Source organism: Megalobrama amblycephala, linkage group LG7 (assembly GCF_018812025.1).
Source record: "Megalobrama amblycephala isolate DHTTF-2021 linkage group LG7, ASM1881202v1, whole genome shotgun sequence".
In the NCBI taxonomy this organism is placed as follows: domain Eukaryota; kingdom Metazoa; phylum Chordata; class Actinopteri; order Cypriniformes; family Xenocyprididae; genus Megalobrama; species Megalobrama amblycephala.
The window spans coordinates 41,864,161-41,889,837 of record NC_063050.1 but is presented as its reverse complement, the minus strand read 5'-3'; the positions used below and the strand labels follow the sequence as shown (position 1 = coordinate 41,889,837).

At 34.6% G+C, this 25,677-nt stretch overlaps 2 protein-coding genes across 2 annotated transcripts in view; one reads left to right on the top strand and one right to left on the bottom strand.

Annotated features, from left to right (window-relative positions):
• Window positions 1–762: 762 nt before the first annotated feature.
• phox2ba (paired like homeobox 2Ba) lies at window positions 763–4,915 on the top strand. Its single transcript, XM_048197511.1, has 3 exons — window positions 763–2,781; window positions 3,710–3,897; window positions 4,371–4,915. The coding sequence occupies exons 1-3, from the start codon at window positions 2,586–2,588 to the stop codon at window positions 4,668–4,670; spliced, it is 684 nt and encodes a 227-aa protein (XP_048053468.1). The 5' UTR covers window positions 763–2,585; the 3' UTR covers window positions 4,671–4,915.
• Window positions 4,916–5,065: 150 nt separating this feature from the next.
• The window catches only part of limch1a (LIM and calponin homology domains 1a), a 68,188-nt gene continuing 47,576 nt past the window's right edge, over window positions 5,066–25,677 (bottom strand). The window contains 14 exon segments of the mRNA XM_048198422.1: window positions 5,066–7,636; window positions 9,087–9,189; window positions 9,270–9,378; window positions 12,407–12,493; window positions 12,703–12,811; window positions 14,784–14,878; window positions 15,071–15,276; window positions 15,349–15,441; window positions 18,429–18,542; window positions 20,710–20,735; window positions 22,911–22,998; window positions 23,509–23,627; window positions 24,215–24,518; window positions 24,881–25,349. Of these exon segments, the coding sequence (XP_048054379.1) occupies window positions 7,611–7,636; window positions 9,087–9,189; window positions 9,270–9,378; window positions 12,407–12,493; window positions 12,703–12,811; window positions 14,784–14,878; window positions 15,071–15,276; window positions 15,349–15,441; window positions 18,429–18,542; window positions 20,710–20,735; window positions 22,911–22,998; window positions 23,509–23,627; window positions 24,215–24,518; window positions 24,881–25,349 (1,948 nt within the window). The 3' untranslated portion in view covers window positions 5,066–7,610.

The window sequence follows — 25,677 nt, the reverse complement described above, 5'->3', positions numbered from 1 at the left end:
AATTGCCAAAATGTCGTAAATCCAGTACATTTAATCAAATGACCTCATCTTTTGCAGTCAAAAGTGACTCTATCCACACAAGCAGCATGCATATGATAGATCGCGTGTAGAATCTGCTGCCTTAAATCGCGCTAAATTACTGTCGTTCTCGACAATGCACCTTTATAAAAGTAGAGATTTGGCACTTACTCGCATGAAGAACAAATATAGACACAGATAATGGATTAATTTCGATTTAAGACTCAAACTTTCTCCGATACAAAAACATAGGCTACCTTGTGTGAGTTCTTGTATTTAATGATGATAACGAGCAAGAATGCATTGTTCCCAAATATCCACATGACTGCAAACGTAACATTATTAGGCTATACAACAGGTCAAAAAAACAAAAAATAAATTTTAAACACAGTACTGTCAGTATTTACTCTATTTTGCAATGAAATAATAGTAGGCCTACTAACGAAAACCAAAGCAGAACTGTCTGTGTTTCGCGAACAATTCTGCGGATTTGAACGAATCGTGAGAGTCAACGATTCAATGATTCATTCACAGCCACTTGCTTCGTTACTGAATCAATGACTCGATGACTCACTCATAAAAACAGTGACTTGCTGCCACCTACTGGCGGTTTTAGTGTAATGTTCAAATGTTTTACTTCGTTTTACCATCGTTGCATATTTCTCTATTGAACATTTTTTTTTTTTAAACATTGTTTTTTAAAGTTATTCATAAAGGTAAAAAAATGCACTGGAAAATCAATTTAGGGGGCAGATATTGTCCCTTAATGGTAAAGGTGTGACTGCAGTGGAAGTGGAAGAGAGGGGGTACGCGAAAGGATGGTAGCTAATCCCTTCAGGGGGTATTCCAAGCTAAAAAGTTTGGGAACCACTGGCCTAGCCTATATTTCGAATATCTTGGTGATTTTTTGTGTGCGTGAGAAACATTAGCTTATTCTGAATTTTTGTATGCAATTGCCTTTGAATGTATTATGTATTATTTTAATATTCATATATATCCAGCTGAAACGGCTAATTGCACGAACAGCGATATTTTACCGATAGATTAATCACTTTGTTGTAAGAAAGGTCACGGGCAATACGAGGCTTGTGCCTATACACAATGGTCTGTAAATGTGAAAAAAATGATTTATTAAGAAATTAAGCGTTTATTAAAAAATAGACTGATTTATTAACCAGTCCCCTTTCAGTGCAACAATTTGGATCATTTGATGGGTCATAATCTCGTGCAATCTGTAACCAAATAATGTGATTTATCATTTGATATCATTGGAAAGCTATTGTTACCCCGAATGTGCCTGTGGCAAATTCACATGTACGCAGATGTCCCTTTTAAAAAACGCTGTTAATGGTACCAGCCGAACACGACTAATCAGGCAGCGTTGTATACTAATATTGTTCAGCTGGTGCTCTTGTGTAGGACTGTTTCTCTCATAACGTTATGATGGATGGGCTGCACACTCGCCAGTCCTTTGAGCAGCTCAACGTGATACCCGCTTATTCAGCACAAAGACACGTGGATATTTGCATCAAAACCCACTCTGTCATCTCCTGTCTCTTTTCCACCTACATATAAACTTACACGACACAATAACTATTTGACCTAGTTCATGTCAAATGTCATGCAAGGTTCAAACTAAGTAAGATCAAATAAATGTGAATAGCTAAAGGCCTATGAAGCCAAGAAACTTTATACAAAATGTTTGGTTATGAAAAATTGCTGCATATTTTCACAAGTGTTTTAGTAGCTTTAAAGCAATCACTATTCCCATTATTTGCATGCAATAACATGCATAATGTGCATTTTATGTTTTTGTTGTTCTGAAACAGCTTACAACCTCGTTATTTTAGTCCTATTTTAACATGCAATGTGTGTAATATGGACTGTATAAAAGGCTAGTAAAAAAAAAAAAAAAATCAGCTTCAGAAGTGTGGAACGTTCTTTTAATTTCTAAGATGACTAAATAAATACATATTTCCACAAACGACAAATCAGTGCACTGAAAAAAATTATATTCTCAATAAGTTGACAACATATGTTTTTACATTGCTTTAACTCATCAAAATAAGTTAAGCAATTTTCAACTTTTTTAAAGCCAGTTTAATGTATTTTAAGTTGAAATTACTTAAACATCCAAGTTCATTGTAATTAAAAATTAAAGGCAGCAACTCTTTTTTTTTAAAAGAGCGTTATGTGTTGTATAGGAAAAAAATCAGGTTATTATTATATTCACACAGATTTGTGGTAGGTTATGGGATTTGCTTTTTAACTTTGTACTCAAAAAATGTTGTATGCATAATACACAAAATTTTGTAGGCCTAAATGCAAAATATATTTGTAATCCAATAGTAATATATCATTAGGCTGCTGGATGATATGATGCAGGTGGAGGCAGAGATGATGGAGAGACATGTCAAAAGCATAATACAATGAGACCCATAGCCACGTGTCAGTAACTGACTTAATCAGCTGAACTTCGGGGCTAATAAAAGCCACAGAGCCCTCGCATAAGAACAGTTCAGAGGACTGCACCAGAGAGACTTTGTGAGTAGCCTATTGCAGTACTTATGATGGAGTACAGTTACCTAACGTCTACTGCATACGAGTCTGGGATGGACACCGGGCGAACTTCTAGCCGCTCCACGGAGTTCAGCTCCTGCAGTCAGCCCTTCAGCTTTCAATATAACAGGTGCAATTTAGGTAACACAAGCAGTTGCCATTTCATTGCGCCCGGTTCTCATCAACCCTCACACTACATAACAGGTTGGTCTATGCTTTAATCATATTAATTAGTATATTACATTAATTAAGGATGTAATTATTTGCATTTGACTAAGATTTAAAACTTAAAAGAGCTATAACCCTTTCAACTGCAGAAAAAAACAACTTTTAACTGGAAAAGTAGCCTACCCTTATGAAAAGCAAAAAGTATGCTATTAGTATACTTCTTTTAAACTAAAAAAAAAGAGAAAGTATACTTTCAGTCTACTTTTTATATACTTCTCAGAAATATACATTATGTACTTCTGAGAAATATACTTAAAACTTGCACTTAAGTACATTTGACTTATATTGATATAAAAGTCTAAGTATATTTGGCCTATACTTACATTCAGTCTTTTAGTGCAAAAAAAGTGCAAAAATAATATATAAAAAGTAAACTATAAGTGTGATGTTATGTTGACTTAAAGAAAACTTACAAGTATACTAAACTAGTAGTTTACTGAGAGTATATTTCAAAGTGTACTTTCATATACTAAAAATGTACTAGTATTAAAACAGTTAACTACTAGTATACTTATAACTTGTAGTACAGATGCAGAGAAACGTAGCTATGAACTAGTTGTGTACTTAAAGTTTACTACTGTTACACTTTTAGAACACTTAAATGTATACTTCTATTGGGCCAATTTAGTCCCAAGTGGTATTAAAATAGTACACTTACAAGTTTACTAGTATACTTACTACTACATAAAGTATACTTAAAAAATTACTTGAACATTACTTTAGTATACTTGAAGTATACTAGTTTCTCGTAAGGATATCACGATTTCCACCAAAAATATAAAGCTGCATAACAGTTTTAACTAATTATCAAATATTTCTTGAGCACCACATAAGCATATTAAAATGACTTCTGAAGGCTCACTGAAAACTCGAGTAATAATGACTAATTTCATTTAATTTCCAGTTCATCACAATCTTTTGAGTTATGAACGAGGCATCCAGGAGAGACGCAAACAAAGACGCGTCCGCACCATCTTCACCAGCGCGCAGCTGAAAGCGCTCGAGCGCGTGTTCTCACTGACTCATTATCCAGACATCTACACGCGAGAAGAGCTCGCGCAGGAGATCCATCTTACTGAAGCTCGAGTTCAGGTATATGTTCTTCTGTTCTTATCTTATGTGTCATGTTCCGTTTGGTATCAGAGAGTTCAAGAAGACCCCCTTCATAACCGTACAAACGATTATAAACAAGAGCGTATTTTTTAGAATCAATGAGCAGGCTAAAGGGGAAGAAATAATAATTTTTTTTATTTGTTTTAACATGTTCAGAGGTAGCTTAATAATATATGATAGCCATATAACCTATTTTTAATTTATAATAAATAGCCTATCTAATAGTGTTGGTTGTGTACTATTGTATATGGCAAAGTGTTCTAGGGCTAGTTGTCGTCGCTGAAATGAATAGGCTACAATTCTTCTGAACCACTATACATGCATGTATAACAGTGATTAGGCTTTAGTAGGTCAGGCGAGTTTAAAGTATATTTATTAAAAAAAAGGGTATATATTATTTTATTTTATTTTATTTTATTTTATTTTATTTTATTTTATTTTATTTTATTCAGGTCTGGTTCCAGAACAGACGCGCTAAATTTCGTAAACAAGAGCGCGCGGCCACATGGATTGAGTCATCATCTAAAGTGCACAGTTCGCCTTCTCACGACAGCTCCAAAACAACGACGGTTCCTGACCCAGACAGCACACAACCCACTCTTACCCTAACCGAAAACCAGAAACAGGACAGCAGCAGTCTCAGAGAGAGCCAAGCTCCGGAAGAACTGGCCTTGTTAGGCGTAACTTCTCTGGAAGCACAGAGGTCAAGCCGTCACCAAACTCACTGTGCAGCAGCTGCGTGCATGTGTTGAGCAGTGAAAGACATGATGTGCCATTTCAAACATCACTGTTTAGATCTCAGTTAGTGCCATTTCCTAACCTTATTTATCTGTTAGGATCTCATGTAAGAGGTCATGCATATTTTGCAACAGCGCTTGGGAAAACAACAACAAAAAAGTTTGTATGGATATGGGAGACATGCTAGAATTATCTTTTTTTATTGTATTGAATTCATGCAGTTGGGTAGAAAATCATTCCACATACTGTAATCTTTTATTGCTTTTTGTTCTAAAAGAGAGAGTTTTGCTCCAGTGGTTTATACCACATGAACAACTAATATCATGTGACAAAAACTGCACCTTAAAATTACATTCCTATATTCAGTCTCCTTGAAGTCACAAACACAAGCAGGTGGGTCGAATGCAACTGCATTTAAAATAGTTTATTATAGTTTATTTAAAAACATACACTTGCTATAAAAGCCATTGCATTTCAGCGTCTTGTAGGTTGTCTTATATCGCTCATTTTTAAAAGGGTATAATAAATACAGAATATGAAATGTATCTGTCACACACATCTCACTCATCCTTGGCTAATCTCTCCAGTAATTATTATTGCCTTACTTTTGTTTCAGTTCATATTCTTACAATGTCACAAAATAAAACAAATGATATAGAAGCAAAAGTCAAAACCCCCCGGATCTAAATGATGATGTCTTTTAATCAAATTTCAAACAGAAAGCATAAGCAGAAGTTATAAAAGCAGGAATTATATGCTATTTTTGCTGAATATAATCTGTCGTTTCTTGTATTTGAAATTTCAATGACATTAGGAATTCCACTGAATATGAAATCCTTGATTTAGATGAATATAAATATGGCTATTTAACAATTTTACATCTCTAAATGCACATGAAATGAGTGAAAAGCTTACAAAGGGTGTGCTTTTCATTTTTAAATCTCTTGCTCGCACATTCATAGAGTGTTTGAATAAAGTACAAGGGTCAAAGCAGAGTGCTCAGTGCATATGCATAATACTCTCACCAATACACATTGGTAACTTGAAGCTTTGGATGCAAGGACACTAGACATTATCTAGGAGCGCATTTCTAAGGCACAACATTGCAGAAGAGAGAAAGGCAACAGAACACATAAAAAAAACAAAAACAAAAAAAAACGACTTTGAATATTTTTAAAAGCTAACAAAGGGTTACACTTTACATTACATTGCTTAAGTTATTACATCAAATATTTTTGATTACGTAGAGCTGCTTTGCACACTGTTAATGTTATTACTTCATTTTAGTAGCATGTAATGTGTGTGTAACATTGACATTGTAATGTAAAGCGTCACCAAGGAAGGTTTCTGGGATCATGCAATTTTCTTACCATTCAAATGCAGAGCAAAACATAAATATTAGTAACAAAGTTTGAAAAATAATCGAATGGAAATGTAAGATCTACCTGCTAGCAACATGCTGTCTAAATGGGTTGTTAAACAATACCGCACAAATAAAGTATCAAACCCCTCACTTATCAAACAAGATAAAACAGGAAATGCAAAATGGAAGAAGGAATAGAACATTAAATCAAATCCACTCCAGTTCATGAAGACATGTTTTTTTCAAACCATAAATAAAGGTAATGGACAATCTTATCAGTATTCATTTCATGTTGTCAGTTAAGGCATCAGGACAAATCAGCTAAGCCTAAGAGTCGCACATCATGCGTTCGTCTGTTAGTACAACATTTATTAATAATGTGAGAGACCTGCAAGACCTTTACAAAAACTGAGATTATTTATTATTAATAAAATAACAGATGCAAAATTTTCTTGGATGAAAACTGGATGTTTGTGCTACCTCACAATAGAAATGGATTCAGTCACACTCTACATTACAGTGCCCATGTTACAGAGTACAAGTATATGAGTAATACTAAAAGTTTGCTTGTGAAAGTTTTTTAATTCCATGTCGTTACTGTAGTCTTAAATAAGTACGCGAATGCGGGCGCTTCTAGCTACACACCCTTAGTAGTGTATGTACCATACTGTGACATTCATTTCACCCTAAAAAAATGTCACTGGCGAAAATATCCACCAAAATGAAAGATCTTCCATTTATAAGTTGCTTGTTTTGTCAGAATACATTGCTACTTTTGAATGGCTGTCAATGGGAAAATATGTTTTTTGCTTTCATAATGGTGTAAGCCTTGACCCCTTGGCTTCTACAGTCAGTTTTCTTCTGTCATGGCAGAGAATCTTGCAGAGAATTTAGATCTTATATTTATTAATCTTATTTCTTATATTTATTTTTGGAGTGTGTAGCAGCCATCAAAATCAAAATTTAGGCAGAACATTAGGCTGGTCAGTGAAAACATTGGAAATCTTTTTTGTACTTTTCAGTCAGTTAAATAAAGGTTAAAGAGAATCAACAAATCCCACATTTTATTGCATTTTACAAAATATCCCAACTTTTCTGGAAATGGGGTTGTATTTGGGGTTAAAATGGCACACGCATTTGATATTATCTCTATCTCCCCATTAACTACTGAGGTTTGTTGCTGATGCATTTAAACAAGACCGTACGTCTGCATTTGCGTACAGTATGTTTCTGGCCTTATTGCTATTGAAATGTGTGTAACATGGCCACTGTGAGGTAAAGTGCAACCAGTACTTCTCATTCTAAAGTGTAAAATTAACTGTACGAACAGACTCGCTGTAATATATTTTATGGACTCTTTTATCATGTCATATTTCAGCGAGCACAAAAAACATTCAGTCAAACAAAGTCCAGAGGAAAACCCATCATGCGTTCATGATTCCAGTTTTGACGTTAATGTCTATGCTTGATTGTGCTGTAAGTAAAATAGTTGGAAATGTTGTAGAAACATAAAATCCAATCTTCTTGGGTCTGGTCCTGGCTTGGTTTAACCTGATTTCGGTTCCATTTCCTTGTCAGAAGTGCAGAGGCATCACAATGTTGTTGGCTGGCCAGCAGCTGTAAGGAAGGAGGAGCGCATTATAACTTGGCTGAAAATTGTCTTGAAAATGTGAATTGTATAGCTTTACTCTTGTCCCAGACCCATTAGTTCACTTCAGAATGAAAATTTCCTGATAATTTACTCACCTCCATGTCATCCAAGATGTTCATGTCTTTCAGTCGAAAAGAAATTAAGGTTTTTGAGGAAAACATTCTAGGATTTTTCTCCATATAGTGGACTTCAACAGGGTTCATCACATTGGATAGGTCACGCATGACGTAGGCGAAAGTACCAATCCATTGTCTACAAAGTGCATGTGCAAAGACTAAGTCAAACAACCTTTACAAAAAAAGGTAAAACAATGATGTTGGACAATTTTGAAGTTGGATGGAGTTTTTCGCCCCCACCACTGTACTTCCACCTATGTCCAACATGATTATGTAATGCGTGGCGCATCACAGAGCTAGTGCAAGATGAGCATTTGTGGTTAAAATGTATATACATTTTTTTTTTTTTTTTTTTAGAAAATGACCAATCGTTTCATTAGATAAGACCCTTATTCCTCGGCTGAGATCGTGTAGAGCACTTTAAGCTTGCACTGAAACTGCAATTTGGACCTTCAACCCGTTGTAACCCCAGTGAAGTCCACTATATGGAGAAAAATCCTGGAATGTTTTCCTCAAAAACCTTAATTTCTTTTCAAACAAAGGAAAGAAAGACATAAACATCTTGGATGACATTGTGGTGAGTAAATTATCAGGAAATTTTAATTCTGAAGTGAACTAATCCTTTAAAATATGGGGAAAAAATAAGTCATAAAAATCACTTTCATATTTGTTCAAATACATTTACATAAACAATTACACATATTATAAATGTCTCTCAGTTTCCACCAATTTTACTACTAAACAGTTTAAAAATAAATAAATGAACAAATAACAAATAGAAAACTACCAAGGACAGAATGTCAAAGATGAGCTTGATATGAAATATGGGACGTGATGTATGAAGAAAAAAAAAAAAAATCAATGCAATTATCACTAGACTTAATTATTATTTGCACTGTGCAAAATTTCCAGTAAAACTGTCAAATTATGTAAAAAGTGTGAAAATATTATAATTAAACTGTAATTAATTAAATTAATTTTACTTATATTTTTAACATTTAATATTTAGGATACACAAAATGTTAGCTATGAAATTAGCCAAAGGAGTTCATTCTGTTAAAAAAAAAAAACATTCATTACAGAATGCTATTAAACAGCACATAATTGTATTGTGGTTTGCCATAAAATGAAAAAGTCTTATGTGATTTACATATATTGACAAATTAAAAAGAGTTTATTTTCTAAAGGTCAACAGGTCCCAACTTAAATGAATTAAAAGCTAATGTCATTTAGAACATGTTTTTGATCACAGAGATTATCTTACAAAATTCAGAAAAACTAGAAATCATCAAAGACTCACCCCTTGATTTTATGTAGCATTCTTGACAATTAAGAAGTCCATTTCGAATTCTGACGTCAGTTCCAGCACTTGTGTCGCCAAGTAACCCTTTACACACGCCGCACTAGAACACATGAGATATTCATATAAGAAGATGTAGACATTGCTCACGCACACACAGAGACTAACACAAATGAGCATTACCTTAAAACACTGAATGTGGAAGTACAGCCCCAAGGTTTCAATGATCATAGCTGCTCCTTTACCCAAAGGATGTGCACAGCTGGAGCAAAGCTTCTTTCCACTTACTGACCTGCAGAGGGCGCCATACAATGCCATATATTAATGGGTGCATCTCAATCAGCTCCCTATCTTGCCTAGGTAGTAAATCATGTACACAAATTTGGGCGCTGGTAAGTAGAGTAAGGACCATAGCTTACTACACATTGGGACAATGATGACACTATTTCTGGTAACATGACAACGTCCTCATTGTACAACATCACTATGGTATTTATGAACAACAGCAGAGCTGACATTATGATAAATACTTTGCTTGTTACACATACGTGCAACTTTTCAGCTGTAAATAAATTATAAATGTTAGCTAGATTATGTTCATTACCTTTCTAGCAATGTATGTTTATGCTGAAATATAAATAATGGTTTGTATTAAAAAAAAAAAAAAAAAACTATCATGTGTCATTATGTTTAGTGAGTGAGTTGGCTCACATGATGTTTTGTGCTTCAGAATGTCCGTTAAGGGAACATTTATGAGCATCGATGCTCGTAGGGAATGAACGTTTCAGTGCACTGGAAGTATTTTGCGATTGAGACAGCCCGACTCCCTGATCAGCTGACTGAGATGCACCCATTATAAAACTTTAACAATGACTTCTTGAAATAAGAACAATTACAATATCAGTACACTTTACAATAAGGTTTCATTTTTTAACATTAGTTAACACGAACTAACAATGAAAAATGCTTCAAAGCATTTATTAATCTTAGTTTCAACATTTAATTTCAACATTTACTAATGCATTATTCAAATCAAATGTATCTCTTTATTGGACATCAGCTAACATGAACTAACGTTAACAAAGATGAATACATACTGTTACAAATGTATTGCTCATTGTTATTTAATGCGTTAACTAACGGGACCTTATTGTAAAGTGTTAAGGTGTGTTCATGCCATGCCGTAATTACCGTAATTACGAGATTTCAACTTGTAAAGAGCGTTCACTTCCTTGTAGAGTGTCCTCGTAATTACAACTTGTACACTGGTGGGAATTTTCTGAGAGCTCTTACTTGTACCACATGACCGCTGTACCATCTGACCACTGCAGATTCATTTAGGTGTTGATAGTGTTGCCATAAAAATGCATTATTCCCAGCTCAAGGACGTGAACAGCTCTAGGTAGAACGGCAAAGGTAGAGTTGAACGTGTTGTCATCTCAAAATTACGATAATTATAACATGGCGTGAACATAGCTTTATCATAATACAGCATCTTTATGACTATAAATAGTATAATAAATAGGTTTATGTAGAGTGGGGTCCAAAAGTCTTAAACCAAAATTATTGTCTATTTTAATAAAATTGTTTTCAATAAAAATTCTTAGGGTTTTAATTTTTTTTTTTTTTTTCAAATCCTGAAAATTTATTTCCAGGTTTAAATGAAATAAAAACAACAGCAACAAAATGGTCCCACACTTACGGAAGAGGATTAGGGCCAAGCAATAATAAAAAAATAAAACCATCTCGAGATTAAAGTTGTTAAATTTCGAGAAAAAAACTCGTTAAATTTCGAGAAAAAAGTCGAAATAAAATGTTGAGAATAAACTTGTTAAATTACGAGAAAAAACTTGTTAAATTTCGAGAAAAAGGTCGAGATAAAATGTTGAGAATATACTCATTAAATGACGAGAAAAAAACTTGTTAAATTTCGAGAAAAAAGTCGAGATAAAATGTTGAGAATAAACTCGTTAAATTACGAGAAAAAAACTCGTTCAATTTCGAGAAAAAAGTCTAGATAAAATGTTGAGAATAAAGTTATTAAATTACGAGAAAAAAGTCGTTAAATTACGAGAACAAATTCGTTAAATTACGAGAATAAATTCGTTAATTTAATGACTTTATTCTTAACATTTTATCTTGATTTTTTTCTCGAAATTTAATGACATTTTTCTCTTAATTTAACAAATTTGTTCTCGTAATTTAACGACTTTTTTCTCGTAATTTAATGACTTTATTCTCAACATTTTATCTCGACTTTTTTCTCGAAATTTAACGAGTTTTTTCTCGTAATTTAATGAGTTTATTCTCAACATTTTATCTCGACATTTTTCTCGAAATTTAACGAGTTTTTTTCTCGAAATTTAACAACTTTAATCTCGAGATGGTTTTATTTTTTTATTATTGCTTGGCCCTAATCCTCTTCCGTACACACTTTTGGACCACCAATGTATATATTTTAAAGTGGTAACAAAAGCAAAATGCAATGCAAATATGCTATTTAAATGAATGGGATTGTGCGCACATAAGCACTTGGCATGATTATGTAACTCCTGAAATGAAAGCATTTATATGGTGACCATACACCAAATCAAGGCCATAACCACCATAAGGCACTGAGTGAGAAAAGTCTCTCCTAATAATTAGAAATGGACAAATCCCCCCAATATTTGATATTCTTGATACTGCTCAGCTGCACTCCATTAGGTATGCACTGCTCTCTTTTTTGTTAGGATGACAAACAGTTTAAAAAGTTACATTTTTAGGCTGGTCTGCAGCCTCTTGTCAATGTCAAAATGATGGCCAATCAGATCATAGTAGGTGGGGCTTACTGTTCACAGAAGACGAGTGTGAATGCAACAAAAACGCAACGCTTTAGTTCTTACAGTGAAAGAGTGCGTGGTAAGATGTAAATAGCCAAACATTTAATATTTTTGCAATTGTTTTACAATAGACATGTTCAACGACACACAGTGATGGAAACTACTGAACTGTTTTATGGAATTTCGCCATTTTGAATTGAAAATATGCTATAATTTACTTGATCCATGTCATTCATAACTGAATGTGAAGTCAAGAAACATTTTGTTATCCCCCCCAAAAAATGTTTAAGATATGGTTACAGCCTTGCACTAAATTGAAACCAATACTTTTGCATTTTAAGAAGATGCATTAAACTTTATAGGCCAGTTCAACAGCATGACACAGTCACTGTTTCTGGCTGAAGCACACAAATGCATTTGAAGCCTATTACTGAAATGCTCCACATACACACACACACACACACGTGATCGAGTATATGTTGGAGGGAAGGCTCGTACCTGCTGGGTGATGGAGGTGGCGTGTCTTGTGATGGTGTGGGTGATTTTGATGGGTGTGTCCCTAAAACATTTTCACACGACCCAGTCCTGCCAGCAGCCACACACACACACAAGCACACAAGCACAGAAACACAAAACTGTGAAAGCAAGTCATATGCAGAAATGTTCCATGTGCATGAAAAAAAAATCTGATCTAATCTTTAAAACATCCTCCACTCATAGCAAAGCCAAGCAGCATTTTGGCAAACATGTGTGGTAGCTAGCCAGCATGCATTCCCACACACACACATACACACCTCCTCATCCCTGTGGTCTGGCTCTGGGGTGGACTCTGTTTACGATCAAGTGAGGCAGTTTTCTTCAAATCCTCTTGCCTGCCTTTAGACTTACAGCTCCAAGAGCCATCTGTAATAACACAGAGAAAAAGGTTTGTCTGCTAATTTGCTGGTTTAACTGAATATGCTTTGTGATTCATATATATATATACATACAGCTATGGAAAAAATTAAGAGACCACTTAACATTGATTTCTGAATTTGGAGTGGTCTCTTAATTTTTTCCATAGCTGTATATATATATATATATATATATATATATATATATATGTGTGTGTGTGTATTTTTTTTTTTTTTTATGAAAGCTTTGTTAAGGTCAAATGTAGTAACTCTAAGACAAGCACTTGATATTCATGACTCAAAAAAATATATTTTTTAAAACATAGAATGATATAACATTATATGTAGTGTCATATAATTAATAAAAACAATAATGATTTTTTATTATTATTATTACAATTATTTTAAATAATATATTTGTTAAAAATGGGCTGAGGGCAAGCTTTCTTGCTCTGCCTTCCCACATTATGCACCGTGCAGGTGTGGCAATATTAATATTATTAATAATTAAAATATTATTAATACAATAATATTATTAATAATACATTATTAATTGTATAATTATATAAATAAAATGTGCTATGAAAAAAATCGGTCTGTGTGATGAATAAATTTACCAAAGTAGCACACAGTTTTGCTTGTGTGTGAAATAATAAAGAAATTTGAAGTGAACATATGCAAATCCATACATTTTTCTCCACTGTAGAGAAGCGTACAGTTTTTTTTTCTCTCAGTGGATGCTTAAGATTTCCTGACAAAAATTAAGAAATTCTGTCACAAATTTTTATCATAATTGAATATTTTATAATAAAAACTTAGGCCTTTCTAATGATTTATAAATAGCGTTATTACAGCTGTAATATTATTTTGTTTGATATTTTTATTTTGTATAAATACTACTAATAATTAGTCATGTCGACAGGCCTATATAAAACCAACATTTTTGGCCAAATTGTGCAGCCCTATAAACAAGCACAACAAACCTGGTGTTCTTTGTAATTTTCCTAGGGAACACTCCCATAATTCCTATGCAGTTTCCACAATGCCATTTCCTCAGCTAGTCAAGCGAGTAAGATGATGACAGACGATGACATTTTCAGGGGCTCAACCAAAACGGATGGATGTTGTTTGGATTGTGATTAGTGATATTGGGATATACAAACAAAATTGACAATGTTAATCAAGAGGTGTTATGTTCCTGCAGTCTGCCATATTTCTGGCACATTAGGTTTGTGTGCCCTGTATGGAACATTAATGCCATTTGTCAGTCACATGCCTATTTAAGTGATGAACTGCACTACTTGTGGTTGTTTACAGATAATAATTATTATAATTAATATTAAATTTGTTTGTAGAAGCACTTTTCTCAGCCATCAAAGCACTTTACATGGAAGGGCGAATCTCCTCAACCACCTCCAACGTGCAGCCCATTTGTTAAATGTATAGTTCAGTATACGAGGCTTCGTTACGTCATAAGTTTTTCGAAATTTCAATGGTTCAGCACTGGGGCGTGACATTGGCAGTTTGATACATGCTCTGAACCACTGATTCGAAACAAAATATTCGTGAAGCTTTGAAGCTCATCACTAGATAATGTTGAATGAAGTCGTTATTTTGTGTTTTTTTGGCGCACAAAAAGTATTCTTGTCGCTTCATAACATTAAGGTTGAACCACTGTAGTCACATGAACTGTTTTAAATATGTCTTTAGTAGCTTTCTGGGCATCTGAAAGTGTTAATTATCTTGCTGGCAATGCAGGCCTCACTGAGCCATCAGATTTTTAAAAAAAATATCTTCATTTGTGTTCCAAAGATGAACATTTTTAGTGTTTTTTGTAGATTTTGTATATATATATATATATATATATATTAAATGTACAAAATGAACAAACATCACATTTAAGAACTTTTGCACATGTTTACTTAACTAGATATTCAAAAGATTTGACCCAGATTGACCCAAGGCTGGTGTGTGTTTCTTACCCTGTATAAACTGCAGTTGTGGTGTGGCTGTTTGGCTCTCCTGAGGTTCAGTCCTCTGACCGTTCTGCTGAGCTGGTGTGACTACTTGATCAGGGCTAGAGAGGCACAAAGACACTGAATTACCATAGTAACATAGTAAATTCCCATAATAACATAGTCAATCACATTATCACTCAGCTCAGTGTAAACACAAGCCATTCTGAGAGAGGTTCACAGATCACCTGGCTCAGCACCATTTCGGTGGAAAAGGTATATGTGTTTTCTAATGAATTTTGCATATGTTTCACCTGTGTGTCAGGCTGTTACTTTGATTCGTCTGTGACTGTTTCTCCAACATTTCCTGTTTCTTGTCCCAGTCAGCCAAAGAGAGGACAATAGTGTCACGAGGGGCTGAGGGTGGGGTGAGGGATGGAGCCTCAGTCACGCTACTGGATGATAAAACTGAGGTGCGAGGGGTCAGTGGGGTCACAGTTTCCTCCAGTATCCGTTGCTCCTATAAATTAAGAACTAATAAGTTGTCAATAAGAACTAATTAGTTGTCATGTAAACCAATTAAAAGACGCACCTCTTCATGGTGTCTCCTCTCCTCCTCTTCCACTTCTCTCTGCGCTCTCTCCCACTCCTCCTTCAGCTTCTCCTGCTCTCTCTGATATTTCTCCTGCAGAAAAAGTAAAAGTGGTGTTAAAGAAATAGTTCACACCTTTCTTTCTTCCATGGGGCGCAAAAGAAGAAATTTTGAAGAATGTGCTGGTCGCTCTTTTCCCTGCAATAACAATGAATATAAATTTTTATATATACTTTGTTTAGGTCAAATGGAGGAACTCTGCAACACTTTATTTTACAGTGTCCCTGTTACATAGGCGTCATTTGAGGGTGGGACATGTCCCCACCACTTTTTGCCAGGGTCGATATTGTCCCCACCACTTTTTGAAACATCTTGCGGCATGGATGTACAAAAGAAACATCTCTAGTTGATTAGCAATTTGTTTGTTTCTGTTAAACAATAGGCAATCTGGCGCTGGGATGTGTTGTTTTTGAACACTGAGTGCTCGTTGCCGCTGTTATCAGTGGTGCAACAGTGTTCTCTTGGCGCTTGTGCACAGACTTCACACGGGCAAGCTTTTCAATCTATCGAGACTCTCTATCGTTCTGGTGAAATCACAAAAAAATGTGTCCCTGCTCTTGATATACCATCAGTGATAAACATTTTTGGTTTTAATGAGAAAAAAATAATAAAATAAATGATACAAGGTTGGATTAGAACCCAGAACCCAGCAAAAATTCTACACCTAGTCCATCAGGACAATCTAACAATAAATGCAGATCCATGTATTTACTGACTATTGTACATACTCTCGAGACTAACAATATATATATGGATTATAGTAGATGTAAGGATGAAACTATCATTTTAAACATGAGGTCTATGTCAATAAATTTTGTCAATAAAATAAAATTACAATACAATACACCCCACCACCACACACATTCCTGTCCCACCCACTTTTTAATAGAATGTTAGGTTACACTTTATTTTACAGTGCAGTAGTTACATTGTAATTACTCAAATAAGTACTGAGTATTATTAATTAACTACATGTACTTACTATAAGTACTATGAGTCAGTTAGGGTTAGGTTTTGGTTGAGGGTTAGTTACTAATTATTCTAACAGTATGCTAACAGTATTTATGCATAATTTAATTTACTGTTACTATAGTAAGTACATGTAGTAACGTGTAACTACGGCACTGTAAAATAAAATGTTACCGAAAGTTACGCCACTGCCCTGTTACACCTTACATGTACTTACTATAGTAATAACAGTAAATTATGCATAATTACAAGCAAATAACCTCAACCCTACAGTAAACACATGCTGCTAATTAATATTAATCAGTACTTATTAATATAATTATACTATAACAAGAGTATAGAGGGTATGCATCGACGTCACTTTCCCGCCGAAAGCGCGCTCCCTCAGCTGGACTGAGTGGCAAAAGAACCTGCTTCATGACTGGATTTAATAGGGGAAACTGCGAAAACGTGAGTAAAACTAACGAATTACACTAAAGGTTGGATTTGAATGTGCTCCTTACAACATGTCAAATAAACCTAATCCATGGATATTGACATGCAGCCTGGAGTCGTGTTTCCTGACATTTATATTTGCCTGATTTCGACGGCGGGGAAATACATAAAGCAAATCTGCCTGTGAATATTTTATATAACTACAATATAGGTAGGTTTAAATCACTTATATCAATGTATATATATCAATGTTATATCGTCATATTGTCCAGCCTTAAAACATATATAGTTTTATAGTATAGTTTTTGTCAGTGTTGTTTATTTCAAAACACCCAATTATGCAGAATATAAGATGGTAAATATTTAATTGATGAGTTGTCAACATAATATATAACAATACAATATATATATATACGGTATGATCTTACCTCAAAATCCAACAATTTGACACAAAATGATGACTGCAAATCCATGTTTCTCTGCCTGGAGTCGAGTTTTTTCTGTGAATTACAGTGATCCATTTGCTTTTTTCCCTGTTGTTTTCTGCAGTTTTTAAATATATACCTCAGGGTTTGTGTCAAAGCTATTTGTACAGTCAACAAAGCTCTTTCCCGTTTTGGATGTGTTTTGTGTGTTTTTCGCGACATTCACAGTCTTTTGCCACTCAGTGGGCGTGGCCGCAGTCGTAACGTGCATAACCTCTATAACCAGGAACTCTAAGAAAACTACTTGATATTTAAATATACTGATATTCTAATGTATATATTTTCACCTTGTATGTTTGAAAATATTTTTGATAATTATTTTTGTTGTTTATTATTATTATTGTACATTTTTAGATGTTTACACCACTTTTTAGTTTTAGAGGCATACATTTTTTAAATAAAAATATAAATGCAAAAAAGTGTTTAATGTTTTTGAAAAAAGTCTCATGCTCACCAAGGCTACATTTATTTGATCAAAAATACAGTAAAAACAGTAATATTGTGAAATATTATTACTATGTAAAATGACTGTTTATATGGTGATATAAAAATAACATATTTATATGTTAATATATATTAAAATGTAATTTATTCCTGTGATGGCAAAGCTGAGTTTTCAGCATCATTACTCCAGTCTTCAGTGTCACGTGATCCTTCAGAAATCATTCTAATATGCTGATCTGCTGCTCAAATTTTTTAAATTATTATTACTTAAGTTGAAAACAGTTATAATATATATATATATATATATATATATATATATATATATATATATATATGTGTGTGTAAAAGTCACACTTTTTTATATGAAACCACACACAAGTTTATTTGTGTTCTTTTTGAAATTTCAATCATCATTCATTGTAACTGCATGGACAAGACTGACCAGAGCATTCTTCAAAATTTGTCCTTTTATATTCCACAGAAGGAAGAAAGTCATACAGGTTTGGTTCCGGTTATACGGAAGTCAACAAACAGTGTGATAGATAGGACAGCAGGTGAAGGGTAGACAGGAACAGATAGGAATATCTCATGCTAATACTGACATCTACACCGATAACAGAGGAAGTTGCTGCTACAGAACAGCAAGTGTGCACTTCTCTCAGACAAACCCCAAGCTGGCTATTGTACCTGAAGCAGGCGTTCCTGCTCCTGTTGCCATCTCTCCTGCCGTCTGCGCTCTTCATTAGGATCCCACGTCCAGTGATCAACCCTTTTTGCAAGGTTTAGCATTGGGGTTTCAATCTGATTGACGCACACACACATACAGAAGAAGAAAGGAAGAAAAGGAAAGGAATGTAAGAAGACAGGGGTGCACCTACACTGTTCCAATAGGGTGTAAGCGTGAGCACTTTAAAGTGAAGAAATGATTAATCATTATACATCATTTGTGTAACTTGATGTTTAATGTTTTGTTAAGGTGGCATTTTCGGTGGTACTGTACGGTTTAATTGATGGAGTGGGATGGCAACTTATTTCACCACTATACCTAGTTACTTAAAGGGTTAGTTCACCCAAAAACGAAAATTCTGTCATTTATTACTCAGCCTCATGCCGTTCCACACTCGTAAGACCTTTGTTAATCTTCAGAACACAAATTAAGATATTTTAGTTGAAATCCGATGGCTCTGTGAGGCCTTCATAGGGAGCAATGACATTTCCTCTCTCAAGATCCATAAAGGTACTAAAAACATATTTAAATCGGTTCATGTGAGTACAGTGGTTCAATATTAATATTATAAAGCGACGAGAATATTTTTGGTGCGCCAAATAAACAAAACAACGACTTATTTAGTGATGGCCGATTTCAAAACACTGCATCATGAAGCTTCGGATCATAAATGAATCAGTGTATCGAATCATGATTCGGATTGTGTGTCAAACTGCCAAACTGCTGAAATCACGTGACTTAGGTGCTCCGAACAGCAGATTCGTCACACTGATTCATTTATGCTCCGATGCTTCCTGAAGCAGTGTTTTGAAATTGGCCATCACTAAATAAGTCGTTATTTTGTTTATTTGGCGCACCAAAAATATTCTTGTCGCTTTATAATATTAATATTGAACCACTGTACTCACATGAACTGATTTAGATATGTTTTTAGTAACCTTTATGGATCTTGAGAGAGGAAATGTCATTGCTCCCTATGAAGGCCTCACAGAGCCATCGGATTTCAACTAAAATATCTTAATTTGTGATCTGAAGATTAACGAAGGTCTTACGGGTGTGGAATGGCATGAGGGTAAGTAATAAATGACAGATTTTTCATTTTTCGGTGAACTAACCCTTTAAGTCTTTGTTCAAACGGGCAGAAACAAAAAACCTATTTTAGTGTAACCAATCCATATATATTTAGCCAAAACAGCAAAAACTCACATCAAATAAAATGTTTACAATTCTGATTGAAAACACATGCATATTAAGTTTGAAAATCTATTCAAATTTTTTTAAATGTTTAAAAAAAAAAACGTTTTGGTACTTGAAAAAAGTGCTAAAGTGTGCAACTGTGTCAATGTTGTTCTGTTAAAGGGCTAGTTCAGCCAAAAATGAAAAATCTGTCATCATTTACTCACCCTCCAGTTGTTTCAAACCTGTATGAATTTCTTTCTTCTGCTGAACACAAAAGAAGATATTTTGAAGAATGTTTGCATCCAAACAGTTGATGGGTGCCATTGACTTCCATAGAATCTTTTTTTCCATACTATGGAAGTCAATGATGCCCCACAACTGTTTGGATTCCCATATTCTTCAAAATATCTTCTTTTGTGTTCAGCAGAACAAAGAAATAGAAATATTACCTATACAGGTTTGGAACAACTTGAGGGTGAGTAAATGATGACATTCATTTTTAGGTCAACCATCCCTTTAACTAAAACAAATTTTTTGTTAATTGAAATTAAGCTGAAATAAAATAAAATAAAATATAAATATTAGATGAAAAACTACAATTTAAAAATCTAAAACTGAAATAAAATAAAGTATTAAAAAGAATAATATTAAAATAACAAAAGCACATACAATTACTAAAACTGAAAATATAAAAACAATTTCAAATATTGATAAATATTATAATATTATATAAATAATAGTAAAATAACACTAAATTGTGTGCATTGCGATCCAAGCCTAATTTTGAGGCATGCAGCAGTGCTCAAAAAACAGTACGGAGAGGATGTACACACAAGAAACTGCTAGACTGCTAATTGAACACTTTTTAACAGTATTTAAAAACACAATCTGCACCCCCCAAGCCACCTTGAGTACTCTAGCAGCCAACATGACTAAAATGCACATTTATAGTTACAATGAGTGACTAACAAGGGAAAAAAGACTGAAAAGAGGTGCAGAAAGAGGAAATAAGGAGAGATTCTGGAAGAATGGGTGTGAGTTTGGCACGACTGAAGTACTTACACATTCAATGGAGTAGTCAATCCCATCTGTGGAGGAAAGAAGAGGGAAAAAGTGGCTTTAGAAACTCATTATATACTTAATAATATCTTCTTACGCTAATGAAAGCAATAGCACCACAGGAGTTTAAATTAGTGCACAGATACACAGAGCATAAAACATTAAAATGACACAAACAAAGAGATAAACAGAAAGTGAGAGACAGAAAGACTTGAGACATAATGGCTCTGTTAACACCTGATACTGACATGCATCTCATGGTCCTGTTTCAAGATAGATCCTTCTTTATGCTCATTACAAATATTTTAATCACATGTGCCTCAAATGCACCTCCTGTAACCACGGGATTTTGAGGGTCTCAGATTTTGTGACTGTTTCACACTACAAATGCAGTGTGGTCATGTGTATCTGACCACCTTTGATCACAGATTGTGATTGTATCACCTGAGATGGATATGAATACCAGGTATACATGGAGCCAGACATGGAAACAACAGAAAAAAGAGAAATATAATACAAAACATCCTAATTTCTACATAATTAATTTCTGCGCATGACTGCACAATGATCAGACTAAATAAATCTATTCTATGCTTATGGAGTGCTGACATATGTCCATGCTACAGATGCCTGATGAGGACAAAATGACACACAAATCTATGTTTAGAAGGGAAGGTCTTTAGTTGAGGAGAGAGTGGGGAAAGATTGGTGAGTGGGTAAACCTCAAGAAACTGTGAAACATTTTTGTCATGTGACTATACTAGTAAATATATTCTATGGTAAATGAAAGTCAAAGTCATTTTCTACATCTCTACAATTTTCTACATTCTACAAGTAAAATAAATTTAAAATCAAAGCACTTTTTTTCCAGGTCTATATATATATATATATATATATATATATATATATATATATATATATATATATATAATATACATGGTAAATTTTCAGTGTGGCTAAAGATCTGCCAATAATATAATATAATATAATATAATATAATATAATATAATATAATATAATATATATAATATAATATAATATAATATAATATAATATAATATAATATAATATAATATAATATAATATAATATGGAGTTCGGACGTAAACAAGGAAGCCTGCACTGAGTTCACTACGTATGACGTATTTTGTATTGCTTTTGTCGCTTCATAACATAAGGTTGAACCACTGCAGTCACATTGACTATTTTAACCATGTTTTCAACTACCTTTCTGGACGTCAAAAGGTGCAATTAGATTGTTGCCTATGTGTTGATCAGATACCCTCAGATTTGATCAAAAATATCTTAATTTGTGTCCCGAAGATGAACATAGGTCTTACGGGTTTGGAACTACATGAGGGTGAGTAATTAATGACAGAAATTTCATTTTTGGGTGAACTAACCCTTTAATTCTGTGATGCAGAGCTGAATTTTCAGCAGCCATTTCTTTAGTGTCACTTGATCCTTCAAGAAATCATTCTAATATGCTGATTTAGTGCTCAAGAATCATTATTATCAATGTTGAAAACACTTGTGCTGTTTAATATTCTTGTGGAAACTTTGATACATGTATTTTCAGGATATATATTGGAATAAAAAGTCTTTACTGTCACCTTTGATCAATTTATATAAAAAACTTTTGAATGGTAGTGTGTAATTTAATATGTTTCACATCTGTCACCTTCGTCCTTAACTATAAGACAACTTAAGTTAAAGTGGCAGAGCTTACCCCACTCTCTTCTACATTTAAATACAGTTAAAAAAGTATTGCCTCATAGTGCCCTCAGCAGACAAGCTTTTACTGTATAATGCACCTCCACAGGAGAAGTCAAAGGAGGTTGACAAACGAGAGATGATGCAGATGGATTATCTGCTGTTCGTGGAGAAGGAAGCCCTGTGCGATTAGTTCATCTATTAGTTTTACCTGTTGGAGCGAAGAACTCCCAGCGTAACCTAGAGCTACTAGAGGACCCTAACAGACCCACACGCACATCAAATGATACCAGCCAGAAAAGATGGATAGTCAATGAAAGAGACAAAAAGCAAGAGAAGAAGATCGAAAAAGATAAACCAGAAAGAAAGGTAAACCAAAAGAAGATTCAGAGGAGGTAAAAGGAGGACTAAAAAGTGGGAAAGTTGGAGTAGGGATTCATTTGTTCATCACATTATGAGAGATTAAATATGTGGGAAGTGGAGTTGTATTACCTGACAGTGAGAGTGAGTATGAAGTCTGGTCAGCTGTGATGGTCTCGGCAGTTGAACTCAGATCACATGAATTATGGACTGAACCAAGCTGATGGGATTGAAAGGAAATCATTATAGAATCTCCCCTTTTTCACAAAGTCAATATGGAAATAAAAGCCGGTTTCCAATCGAGTACACAGCAGCACATTCACCCTAATTTATCAAGGTATGATATGCAATAAAATTAACCCTAAAAGGGTGATCAAGACCCCATCCTGAACTTAATTTGTGTGTCTAATTTTTGTGGAAATGACCAGCTGACAGTACATTATCCTGCTTATTACATGGCAACTTGCAATATGAAATATTGGTTTATTTTAACTGAATAACTAGTGCAGCTATATTGAACAGTTTATAATGCAATGACTGACCAATCAGAATCAAGTATCAAAGCTCAAAGACACACCCTATGAAGCACTAAACAGAAGTCATCTGAACAAGCTAAGGTCTAGTCCCAAACTTTCAGCCAACTTAGGCTTTATATTTAGGAATCAGTGGAAGTGTTTCAACAACCATTGAACTTTTATTATAAAGTGAAAACAACGAAATCAAGGCCCACCTCCTCTGTGCAGGACATGTCATTTGGTGGGATTTGGTGTGTCTGAGTGAGTTCTGTCACTATGGTTGTTGTGACAACACAGTTGAGCTTCGTCATTGTGTCTGGCACTGGCTGTTTTCCTGATGAAATAGGATACTATAAGTTAATATATATATGATTCAGTATATACCTTTGATTTAAAGGGGTCACATCATATTACTTTATATTATAACTTTATATGTGCTTGATTAGAACTTTGCATGTAAACGCACTTAGTGTGAGGTTGCTGAAGACCAAATTGGCATTGTTGATGTGAAATGTGAGCAATTAATCTTGCTACTTAAAGAGATTGTCCACCTTAATTCTGTTATTATTTACTCAACACTTTCTGAAAGTGTATGCCTTTTTTTATTCTGTGGAACACAAAAGATATTTTGAAGAACACTGGAAACCAAACAACACTGGAGACCATTGACTTCCATTGTATGTACAAAAAGGACATATTTTTTATGTTCCACAGAAGAACAATTAGTCATACAGTTTACAGTGGGTGAGTAAATGATGACATAATTTTCACTTTTGGGTGAACTATCCCTTTAATTTCAATAAATTGTCTTTTTGGACCAGAGAGGACGTTCTGTATGTTTATTTTGCATTGAAAAAATAAAAAGAAGTTCAACAAAAATGCTGAATACTGAAAACTTTGGATAATATTATAATCTTCAACCTGCTGGTTCTGACACCAATAGTGCAGTTGAGGTGTCTTCTTTGATGTCCTCTTCTTGAGAAATAAGAGAACATTCCTTTCCCATCTGTAAAACTTCTTTCTCCTGTTCAGGAACAGAAATCTGCAAGTTTTGCTGGTGGTCTGAGGCTTCTAACACAATTAGTTCCACATTTTGTTGACTTTGAGTGGCTGGCTTTGGAGGTGAGGGAGAGAAGTTGATAGGACGATGCACAGAATCTCTATCATCCCTCTCTCTGCTCTCCTGCTGAGTGCTTTCACCATTCACACGTATCAGCCCATCACTCTGTATTAAAGACAAAGAACACACATTTATTCAAGCTGATTATGTACCCAAAAATGGAAATTCTGTCATTATTTACTCACCCTCAAGTTGTTCCATACCTGCTGAACACAAAAGAAGATATTTTGAAGAATGTCTGTACCCAAACAGTTGATGGGCCCCACTGACTTCCACAGTATGAAAAAAAAAATACTGTAGAAGTCAATGGGGCCCATAAATTGTTTGGTTACAGACATTCTCCAAAATATCTTCTTTTGTGTTGAGCAGAAGAAAGAAATTCATACAGGTTTGGAACAACATGAGGGTGAGCAAATGATGATAGAATTTTCACTATCCCATTAATGTCCTGGGTAAGATATTCTTGCCTTTAGTGATTTACGGAGGCCTTGGCTGAATTTAGGCTGGCTGTAGGGTTTTGGGGTGATGAGGGGTACAGGCTTTGATGGAGCAGGAGGAACTCGTGTGGGTGCTGACAGGACTTCTGGAGCTTTGATGGACTTGGCAGGTGATGGTTCAGGGGTTTTGGGCTGTGCCGGTGCCTGTGTTTCTGCAGTCTTCTGTTCTTCATGGATACTGTGGTGTGTTTGGGTAGTCTGTGCAGGCTCTGGAACCTTTGCTTCTACTAAGGCGGTGCATGTTGGCTTCTTCTCAGGCTGATGGAGAGGTGACGTGTGCATCGGTGAAGCAGCAGAAGGCAGTTTGGGGAGCTGGAGTTTCTCCAATATGGCATCGCTGATGGTGAAACGGAGAGCATAGCGTTGAAGCACAGCTGCTTTCTCTTCTGGAGTGGAGGCCTTACAGTATTGTTCATGTAGCTCCTGCTCCCTACGCTCTCTGAAAGACACACGTGCAAAGTCCTTAGAAATGTCCTCTTTGTATTCAGGTTGCCTTCATGGTTTTAAAAAAACTTTTATATAATTTTAAAGAAAAGTTAAAATTTAATGACTCTTAAAATGTGGTGTAACCATCAAAAAAGTAATAACAAATATTCCAATAACATAATATCTTCTATTGTAATATTTTTAAAATGTAATTTATTACTGTGATGCCAAAGCTGAATCATTCTTTGACATTTCTGACATTTTTAAAATTTATAATCTAAATTAATTTTAATCCAAAACATTTAAACCATGTTTATTCTAGAAGGTGTATTCTATTCAAG